At 38.0% G+C, this 11,380-nt stretch overlaps 1 protein-coding gene across 5 annotated transcripts in view; it reads right to left on the reverse strand.

Moving 5' to 3' along the window:
- Nucleotides 1-11,380, reverse strand: part of LRP2 (LDL receptor related protein 2) — a 208,573-nt gene that overhangs the window by 163,474 nt on the left and 33,719 nt on the right. For all 5 annotated transcript variants that reach the window (XM_025206453.1, XM_025206452.1, XM_025206451.1 and 2 more), the window contains 4 exons: nucleotides 4,664-4,774; nucleotides 4,421-4,534; nucleotides 3,554-3,670; nucleotides 140-283 (listed from right to left, as the gene is read on the reverse strand). In XM_025206453.1, coding sequence (XP_025062238.1) covers nucleotides 140-283; nucleotides 3,554-3,670; nucleotides 4,421-4,534; nucleotides 4,664-4,774 — 486 coding nt within the window. The remainder of the gene's footprint in view (nucleotides 1-139; nucleotides 284-3,553; nucleotides 3,671-4,420; nucleotides 4,535-4,663; nucleotides 4,775-11,380) is intronic.

Below are 11,380 nucleotides of genomic sequence, written 5' to 3' on the forward strand. Positions count from 1 at the left end.
GGCATGAGACGCACCTATTGGTATAAGGAATTAGAAGAGTGTCGTGCTTCCAAATTCTCAGTTCTATTTAGGACACTAGAGACATATAAAAAGATGTCGGCTTTCTGTTATTCCATGTATTGCTGATTCAAATACTCACTGCAATGTCTGCCTGCAGTTATGTTCGTTTCATCTTCTCCTGCAGGGCAATCTGCTGTCCCATCACACACTTTACCAAGTGGAATACACTGTCCTGACTCAGGACAGGCCCATTCCCCTGGGTAACACTCCTGACGACCAACCTCTACAGAAAAGAAACAACAAGAACATGTAAAAGTATTACAAACAGCTTTTATGACAACCCGCCAAAGCATCTCCCATCTTTATTATTCAGCTCCTCCTCATGACAGTACACAAAGTTAAAGAAATAGCATCTATTTTTCTCTGTCATGCTTTTCCTTTGTTTTCAAATTATAATATAGGGAATGTTCATGCTGTTAAGTGCACCGTTTCAATGTTTTTCCCACTGTTCAAATAATAGTATTCCTTTTTGTTTTTTAGCTTGATTGGCACATAAGAAACAGAACAAGGGTTTTGCAGTTTTGAAGCCTGCAAAGACTAATCAAAAAAGAGGAAAAAGGGTATCATGGAAATTTCAGTTGAAAAAAAAGTTTCTTTTTGCCTAAACTTTTTGCCTCTTACATATTTCTTAGACAATCTCAGCTAGACAAAACTACCATAAGATGGATAGACAACTGGCTCAACAGATGTAAGCAAAGGATAATTATACATGAATCCAGGTCAGAATGGCAGGATGTTTTAAGTGGAGTCCTGCAGGGCTCAGTCCTGGACCCGCCACTGTTCATTGTGCTTATTACTACATTTATTTGAATCTAAGACTAAGTTTTTCCCCTCCAGTCAGCATGGGGAAAAAAGTTCCTCCTCTTACATTCACATGCAAGGAAACCTCATTAAATACATTATCTATCATTAAACTTCTGTCAAAAGAAGCACATGCTCAATAATGGAAACCAACTAAGAAGTTGGTTAAGTGCAGCCAACACTGAATATAAAACACATGGCCCATACTAGACAAACATAGACATGGACCGATGGCTTGAAGTTCTGGCAAAGTAGGTTTAAATTGGATAGCAGGAAAAAAAAAATTCACTGTTAGAACAGTGAGTCAGTGGAACAGACTGCCATGGGAAGTTGTGGAATCTCCATCACTGGAGGTGTTTAAGAGGTTGAACTGGCATTGATCCAGGATAATTGAGGAGTAGCTTGGCGCGTCTACACGTTCATTAATGCGCAGTAGTTACTGTGAATTTAGTTCAGTACTTGCTTAATGAAGTAATAACTAAATGCACAGTAACCTCAGTTACTGCGCAGTAGGGCTGGCGCACGGTTTTTTAGTAACACTTACACTACTGCGCAGTAGTGTATTAGCACATTTTTTTGCCCAGAATGCTACTGTTCAGTGTTATTAGGCTACTGTGCACTAAGCATCTCATGTAGACATGCCTGCTGTGCCTGTGCTGTACTATGAGTATTTCATATGCTTATGAGCTATGTTGGTCACCAGATGGGGCCAGAAGGGACATTTTTTCTCCTCCTGCTGCTACATGTGTTTTGTTTTTTAAAGCCTTCCTCACAACCATGGGGTGTTGGCTGCAGCCAAGGCTGGGGATTGTCACTGGAGTGTGCCTATGCTTCTGCTATGGCTGAAACCCGAAGGTTCCTCGCTAGCAGGTGTTACCACTCTGCTCAGGGTCAGACCAACCACCATATTTGGGGTCAGAAAGGAATTTTACCCCGTGGTCAGTTTGGTATGGACTGTGGGGTTTTTGCCTTCCACCACAGTGGGGGACATGGCGCTCTTCCTGAGATCTCTCAAGCATATTTTAAAAACCTTACAGCAGCAGAACATTGACCACTGTGATTCCTCTGCTTTACCTGTGGCTGGTTAGGGTGCTATATCTTGCGGTTTTGTCTGCGTTGACTGTGTAGTTTTGTTAATAGGTTAGACAATGGATTTGTATAGGATTGTTTTGATAGGTATGATCCTACCTCAGGCAGGGGGTTGGACATCTGGAGGTCTCTTCTAGTCCTGCTTCTCTATGATTTTATGATTCTATGCAACATCACTTCAATACTACCAATTTTCCCTCAGAAATTCTAACACAGAAAATTGTGGCAGAAAAGTACTATTTTCAGCCTATACCTTTTAGTTTCTAGGCATTTAGTCTACCATTGAAAACAAACAAATCATAAAACAATAGACACAGTTCACAAAAGAGGTGATTATTCAAATAAGCAATTTTCCATCAAAAAGCAATTTAAAAATATATTGACCAAACCAAGGCCTACATCTATGATTTTCTGCTGCAGTACCCTAGCCTGTCACTTAAGGGTGCCATGCAAGATTATCAGTGTTAGGTTTGCAAATACCTATGCGTGAATCACAAGATAAACCCAGAGATTTCAAATAGGAATCCACAGTGTTAAAACCATTCTGACTTCTTGTCAATTTTCTGAGTTCCTTGCAACAAAAAAGTTGCTTCATTTTTCCCTAATCAAAAAACAAGTAAAATTAAGAGCTGAGGGGTACCTTGACTTTAACAAGGGGTGCCATGAATCTAAAAAGGCTGAGAACCAATGGCCTATGTGTTCAGTTCTCATCATCTGTACAATCAGCAGAGGCATAACTTGAAATTTTGGCACCCTGGGCAGTACAAGGAGAGGGGAAGCCAGTGCTTACCTCCCTGCACAGAGGCTGCAGCAGTTGTGGCAATGGCACAGGATGCTACTGCCCCAGTGCAAGCTCTCTGAACAGGGCTTGCTATGGTAGTGGTGGGAGCAGTGGCATGGGCTCCCTAGGGGCCGCTGTTCTTTTGCTCCTTCTAAATTGGTACCTAGGACTAGTGTCCCACTTCCTCCCTGTATGCCACTCCCCAAGGTATACCACTGGCAGTCAGAATTACTATGAAGTCCTCTAAATAAGGCAACTTGATAAAAGATACCTATTAAAGAGAAAGATAGCTATTGAATTACCACATTTATTGAGAATACTAACCAAAAAATGGGATTTTCTTTCTAACAGATCATCTGGTCCTCCACTCAGAATACACAGAGGTACTAAAATATGCCTTCTTCAGTCCTGAGTTTGCAGCTTAACAGTGGACATACTCACTGTGCTTTCCAACTAAGTAGTATGGCTTCACAGAAGGACTTACTTGACTCCCACAGATATCTACTTAAATTTATTATTGCCACTGGTGCAATATCAGGACTATGAAAACAAATTACTGGAGCATAGCCACTTCATACTCACCATCTTAGCAATATCCCAGCCCCATAAGTTATCAATAATATATATTATGTTAGTAGAATAGTATCTGTAAATATTGTTTAAGTTTTCTAAGGGCATGTCTAAAGGCACTATATTGTTAAAGTTTTCTAAGAGCACTATATTTTTAAAAATTCTCATAAAATAGATAATGTTAGCACTGTGGTTAAGGACATTTTGCCTTGTAAAATGTCTTATTTTAATTAAGTTTGCTTTAGTCTTTACCACATCCTCTTTCATCTTCATTATCCTCACAGTCATCATCGCCATCACAAATCCAGCTCTGGTGAATACAACGGCCACTTGGGCAAGTGAAGAAATTCCCCCTGCAAGTTACATAAGCTGAGGAAAGGAACAACATAAGACATGGATTAGTCCAAGTGACAAAACTATTACCATTTGTAACAGTTAATTGACAGATAAATAGAGAAATCAGTCATTCAGAACCTCTCCTAAAGAGTATCCTCAGCTCAAGATTTCAGACATGTTCTAAACTTTGCTTTTTTACCCATTTTAGAGTATTTTTTTCCTTGAAGAAACCAAGAAAGAATAAAAAAGTACTTGTCTTTTCCTAGAATTTGTGTGACTGGATCTAATTGTTCCACATTTCCTGCAGCCCCCCTCCCCTCCCCCCCAGCTTCTGATCTGTATATGTAATGATTAAAACAAAAATGAACCAAACAGCTTTTTAAAATATTAATAATTATTAATTTAAAAATTAATACTTTTAAAAATATTCAACAACTACTGAACATAGGAAACAAAAGGAGTTACCTGCAATTTGAGCTAACAAAGAAATTAACAAAACACAAGGCCATTTATCAAAAAGAAAATTTCCACTAACTTCAGTGCATATAGTACTATACAAACACATATTTCATGGCAAATTATCCTTGAAGAATACTTCCTTGTTAAAGCAGCACAGATACCTTTCATTATTTCAGAGGAAAAAGCAAAGTTAAAACAGCTTTTCAATTTCCCTTAAGATGCAACAGGGCCCTCCTCTTCCTCCCTGAAAACTGTTGTGGAATTTAAGAAAACAAGAAATAGTATTAATGCAACCGACAAAGAAGCTAAATAAAACCATCATACTGCAAGAGTTTTCATCGCTCCTGTCTCCACAGTCATCATCATGATCGCAGATGAAGGCTCGAGGGATACACTCTCCATTAGCACACTGAAACTGGTTATTGGCACACCCATGAGCTGAAAGATATTTGAATGTAAAAAAGCAAGTATATATATATTCAGATTCTGTAAATAAATTGCAATATTTATATTACAGGAAGCATACATAATGCAATTACTATGACTTATCTTGAATGTAGGACTTACTACAATTAGCTTCATCAGAGGAGTCCCTGCAATCGACTTTACCATCACAACGTTGGCTTGCGTTAAAACATGCTCCATTTGCACAAGATAACTGTTCACATGTTGGGTAGTCTGCAAGGAAAAAAAGCTTCAGTATCAGCATCATTGTTAGAATATGAAGCACCTTCACTATCATGTGTAAAGTGGTGGGCACAGAGATTTAGAAAGCTCAAAAGAAACACTAGAACACATCGATGGTCTGCCTAATCCAGTATCCTGCCTCCTAGACCAGGGGTTTTCAACCTTTTTAAATAAGTGTGCCCCCAGCAGCCAAATGCGGAGCGCGCGCGGGCGGCCAGATGTTGAAATTAGCAGCTTGGGGTGGTGGATGGCAGCAGCAGCCATCCACCACATGCAATCTCCCCTCGCCACCCCTCATGTCTAACCAGCTGAGCAGCACCTGTGCAGCCCACAGAGGGGCACCGCTGCCCTCACCCCACCCCAGCCCTGCTCCTGCGAGGTGGTGGTGCGGGGTAGTGGGTGGCGGTGCTCCATCGCTGCCGGCCCATGCGTACCCGCTAATGCCTTCCCAAGGATTCCCAGGGGTATGCACACTCCCGGTTGACAACTCCTGTCCTAGACTGAGTGATCACTCAGTACAAGATGGTTCAGAATACAAAGCAAGAAGGTTTACAAGAAACTAGGCAGGCCAAGAGAGCATGTCCTTAGGGACTCCAAAAAACTTGCCAAGCAAATAATTCAAAATAACATAGGAAGTTATTTAACATCAAAGAAAGCAAGTTATGAGCAAGTGATTTATTTATTTGCATCATAATTTAGATTTTATTCACCTTAATAAAGTATATAACTATATATGGAGATATTAACACTCAGTTTAGATCCTCTCAAGTTCAGATTCTTAAATGGAACCAAAATGTAAGAATCCTAAGATTAAGATGCTGAATTCCCACCAGCTAAATATGGACAGACTGATTTAAATATTTTCCCCCCTAACCAGTATTTAGGTTTTGTAAAGTAAAACATGTTAACGGGGGAGGGGGGAAGCTTCTAGTTGTTATGCATGAGATGATAACCATCTGCGTACGAACCAGTGTAGCGCCATCTCAGACGCATGCGAGTAGGCACAGCAACTTTCAATAAGACTATTTACATAGAACAAATGCTTGTAGAAACAGGAGAGAGTTAGTTTATCTTTTTGCTTTAAAGCTATTTATGCCACACACAAAAAATTAGAATGAACTATTTGCTCTTTTTAAGTCTGTCTAACCTATAAGTTTGGCAAAATTTCCTTTTCATTCTAGGGTCTTTATACAGACTGAACTGGAGGTTTCACACTTCCCTCTAACCTTCTCCCATGATATCTGAGAAGATATTTTTTTTATTTCAAGTCATCTAACCACCAATTTTTCTCTAATTATTTTTCTCTAAACCCCCAAATGCTTCAACTGACTAAATGAATAGTAGGTGATCGGGGGTATAGGTTGTAGCCGTGTTGGTCTACGGACATAGGCACACAAGGTTCTTTGGGTAAATCAAATATCTTTTATTAGACCAACTCAAATAATATATCTTGTATTAAACTAAGTCAAATTGTTGGTCTAATAAAAATATCGGATTTACCCAAAGAACCTGATCAGCCAAGAAGGTGATCTAGAAACAGACTGCTGAAGGAAGACATTAGTAAGTGATCATTCCACAAAATATATTTTCCAGCTTTTTGTCAACCATGAGGCCTAAAACTTGCCTTTTTTTTTTTTCTTTTTTTTTTGTTAATGAATGCTGGACATCTTGAGTGAGTACCAGCTCCTAGAGGCAGATACTTTTAGAAAAAGCACCAAATACATGCAAGATTCATGATAAAAAATATCAGAGTTGGCAAATGTTGTTTCAGTGGGTTTCTAGCAAAAATATTCAGCTCCTGGGATGTTATAGGGGATAAGTTTCTGAACTGAATAAATGGATTCTAGTAGCTAAGAGGGAAAGCAACTAGAAGTGGGATACTTAGCCCTGAGGTAAGTTATGGAAACAAGTAGGTCTGGGTATGTTGTTTCTTGGTCAGGAACACTTTGGTTGAAGAGAGCTGAGGTGCTTTAGGGAAACTGAGCTAGCAAGAGGACGGATTTGGCAGTAATACTGAGAATCTGGTAGCAAGAGAGCTAACAGTGATGGGAGCTGATAAAATAAAAGCTACATCACAGAGCAAGAGGTTGTGACTAGGAAGGAAAATTGAAGGACTGAAAGAAATAAAGTACTGTTTTCCCCTACGTTGCCATTTACTGTAAAATGCTCCAATTTTCTGCACCAATCAAAATTTTTCCCTGTAATCTGTGCCAGTTCTTCACTTACAAAACAATCAGAAAAGGGCAGGTGGGAGAGGAGGCACCTCCCTTGCTGCAGCCTCGCAAGGTATTTTGGGCCCCAACAGCCACTGTTAATCACTTTCCTGAGCTAGTGTATTTAAACATCCAAGCATTTCTTCATTGTTAAAAAGCAAGTGGGATAAAAATATTCTTTCCTAAGGCTTACACTTTCATTCTGCATTTCTGAATATTTTAAACTGAAATAATAAATACAATACTTAGCTGCTTTCTATGAAACAAAAGAAGGGGGGAAAGCAAATAATGCACTTATTTAGTGGAAAAAAATCCCATACTATTTCTATGAAGTAAAAACAGCTTCAATAGACTAATTAAATGACCCGTAGCTGAAACATTGTTCTGATGTTTATCTTAGCCTCTGCATGGGTAGTTTTTCCTTGCTGTTAATCCCATTAGCAGTAAAATGGACTGTAGCTTTGAATCTCTTTGTTTCATTTTATTACATTTCTAATTGCCATGGTACTTCATATTGATAGTATTTTGTATTTCATGGGTCTCAAATATTGTAACTTATTCAGAAATAGTTGAAACTTTATCACCGTCACAATTTAAGTCTTCCACAAATATCACCCTGCATAAAGCAATGAGTAAATTCCACTTTTAACAGATCTGTCTCTCTAAATTATAACTCTAAAAGAAATCTGCATTTAAAAAAACACTTTAAATACTGTACTTGTGCTAGGGAAAAGAGTCAAATTAAGGACATTCCCTTTACCATTTGTTTATATCCAAATAGTTTAGAAAAGAAAATGACTGGATGAAAACAAATAGTGCTTATTAATACCAGTGCACCAACTTCACTACTGGAAATTTGGACTAGGATCTCTCACACAGCAGTAAAATACATCTAATCTAATCTATAGTACATCATAAAATCACCACATGATTCATTAAGTTTTGTAATTTCTGCTTAGAGTCCCAGTCCTTGCAAAGATACAGAGGCAGTAAAATTTACCAGCCTTTTGGGGGAGTACCTCAGATGTATCATCTTCATGGTTCCTACTTCTCTCTGCACTATCGCTCTTTCCTTAATAATCTCAATAATCCTACTTTTGATGTCTTTAGTCACAGTCATCACTTTTCTGGTTTGGAAGGATTGTCAACACCTGTCTCTGTTCAGCCACAGTGGTTGCTGCTGAATGACATGAGACAGACAGTTCCTCTTAAACCTGAATGTGGTGGCTCCACAACAGTCACAGGAATGCTGGCCTGTGGAATGATAGACTGGGTGCAATATTAAACGTTGGTCTCTCTCATGGCAGTGGAGAGCACTGTTGCTAGACGACAGGACAGGCCCATTTCCCATAACATTTTCTTTTTTCTCTCTCATTATGAGCATTAAATAATACTGCAAATGTTACAATGTACAATTTCATTTTAAAGCATCATGTCTGCTGGTCTGAAGAAAACATTTGGAGCACAGAGGGCAAGCCTCTCTTGCAGGATCTGTTACAAACTTCCTTTGTGACCCACGAGGCCCACAATGGCTTTAAGGGAAATACAATTTGCTTACAGAATGTAGACTATAAAACATAGCTATTAGTGGTAGCAAGGAGCCAGGCTAAAGAAAAGTTATACTAGGCCTAAAATTGTAAACAGTAATGGCAAAATCATTATTAGTTATGCAGTATTGCATGAAGTGCAAGTAAGGCAAAGGTTTTAAGACCTGGGAAAGTTCATAATTAATTTATGGCAATCTTGACAAATAAAATAATGCAAATAAGTTTTAAGCATAACATGTTTTTGTTCCCGGCAAAAGGGTTTTTTCCTTATTTTTTAGAAGCATTCTTGACATACATTGATTTATATTAATAAGCTTGATATGATAGGCCAAGAAGCTTAAGTAATGGAGTCAAAACAGTATAAAAAGGGGTATAATTTTGCAATCAAGTTGGTGGATAAGAAACATCTCTTGGCACTGGTCAGATTCAACTCTTAACACTGCTTTAACCATTTAACTACCTAATCAACCATATTTTGCTAAGGTGATGGATTTGTCATTCTTTGATTTTACTATAACCATATAGAAAAGCTGATCAACATTAAAACATATTTAATATTCAACTCAATATTAAATTATAAATATATAATATATAAATATAACAAATTAAATATAAATACAGTAAACATTTTCTGAGAGGATTTGGTTTGGTTTGGTTTAGCATTGCTGCTTCAAGTTTTTCAGGGTATGAAAAACAGAAGTTTCACCTGAGCCAATTTTGGCTGAACCCAGTATGATAATGGTAATGCAAACACTTCAGTAAAAGTAAAGGAGAAAATAACTGGCAACACTTGGAAAGTCATTTAAACTGAAAAATTCACTGAAATGTATATTTTACTAATGCCTTGTCTTCAAAACTATTCTTTTAAAAAAATTACCTCATGCACATTTGCTAAACAAAGTCAAACACCATCTCTTTTTTCCTTCTAAACTTTCAGAGGATATGCATACCAAGCTGTGGAAGGTATTGGGCTCCCTGGCCTCTGGCAGACTCTTTAGGCATTTGTATTTGTGACTTTAGATTTGGCTGTACGTCTATTGTATGGAAAGGCTCCAAGCTGATGGTCTTGGCTGCCTTTTATTCCAGAGTACCATTTACTTCTAAACTACTTTTCATTTTACAGAGAGAAATCATTTTTAGCCACTTGTAGTCAGGCTAGAAGGGAAAGGCTGTTAGCTGATCACATAATTTGTTGGGTTTCCTTTATATAGCACGTGACTATGTGCTTTTTCTGTAAATAAATCTCTTAATGACATTTTATCTCTACTTCCTGTATTAACAACCTAGCATCTTGAGAGCTACTATTCTTTCTAGATTTGTTTCTGAGAGTGTATTTTGCAAGACACTCACTCCAATCTTGCCAGCAATACTGCAAGCCCCAGTCCATTTCATACCATACGAACGTAATTTTTCTTTATTATCAGTGTTATAAGTTAATAGACAAGTTGACAGACATAGATAAGCACAAATAGAATCTCTTGGAAACGCATGGTCTCTATTTCCTGATGCAGCCAGCAGTCCTTCCAAAGGGAAGCCAGGTCTTAGGGAGGCCCTATGTAGTGCCACCATGCAGCTCAGGCCTTTTGAATCAACGTTGGTTTTAGACTGGGAGAGCAGCAGGATCTCTGTCCACTGGGCTCAATAAAATTATATTCTTTACTTTCATTATGGCCAAGTCCTATCGTTTCCTTCCCATGAGACACACTACATATTCTAAAGTTTCAAATGGAGGAATCCAAACTTTTTGAAAGGATTAAAATGTCCTCAAAATTGCAATTCGGGAAGAAGTGCCAACAAGAGTAGCAGCTTCTGCTTTTTCTAACCCATAGTTAGTATTATTATTTCAATGCAATATCTGGGGAAAAGATGCACATTTAAAAATCACTACACCAAGCTCCATCCAAATAGCTCCTGCTGACTGTTAGACAAAATAATATTGATCCAATATTTAATGGCTAATGCCTAACCTGTGCAAGAATAGCTTGCAAAGGATACAGTATGTAAAGTCACTCATTTCCACATGCAAAAAACCTAGGCTAGTGCAAACTGAAAAATAAGGAACACTGATCCCTTTAACTACTTATTTGCCTGTGCACCTTCAGGACTCATATACTGTGCAGGCAAATTTTGCAAATGCAACTTACAAGCCTAACTGGGAAAATTTTACTTCACAATTTAAATTCCTTTATACTTTATAATTTCCCTGCCTTGACTGCTGCAATATTTGAAAATTATCTGCAATAATAAAAAAATGACTTTTGCTCCTAGAAGTATTTTTCTTATATTCCAAGCCATCTACTATCTGCACTCTACTATCCCAGTTGTTGGTGCACAAGTCTGACATGCACAACACTGAAAGCTCCCATTTATATTCTCCATGAATGTAATGTGTTTGTCCCAATTCCCAATGAAATTACCACTGGTGAGAACCTGGGCTCATGTCAGTCAGTAGTAAAACTCCCACTAATTTCAATGAGATTTCAGTCTAGGCCACACTTGGGTCTTTGACCCTGCAAAGAGTTCACCAGGTGCTTATATATACAGAGAAGTGAATAACGCAGAAAGTTAAACATCTGGTAAATTCTTTGTATGATCAGGAGTTTGACCTGTATGTTTTTTTCAGCAGTATTCAATGAAGGGCAAATACTTTTCACTCTACTAAAAACCTTACCTCACCACTGATATAACTCCAAAGGATGCAAATTTCATATGAAACAACACCGATATCAAATAAAAAATGTTAAAACTTCCTACAGTTTTTCTATTGACACTTATATACCTAAACCTAAAATGTAACAAATACAATTATTTAGGATAAAAAACAAGGCATTTTCCCT

This window comes from Alligator sinensis, unplaced genomic scaffold, assembly GCF_000455745.1.
Source record: "Alligator sinensis unplaced genomic scaffold, ASM45574v1 scaffold143_1, whole genome shotgun sequence".
In the NCBI taxonomy this organism is placed as follows: Eukaryota; Metazoa; Chordata; order Crocodylia; family Alligatoridae; genus Alligator; species Alligator sinensis.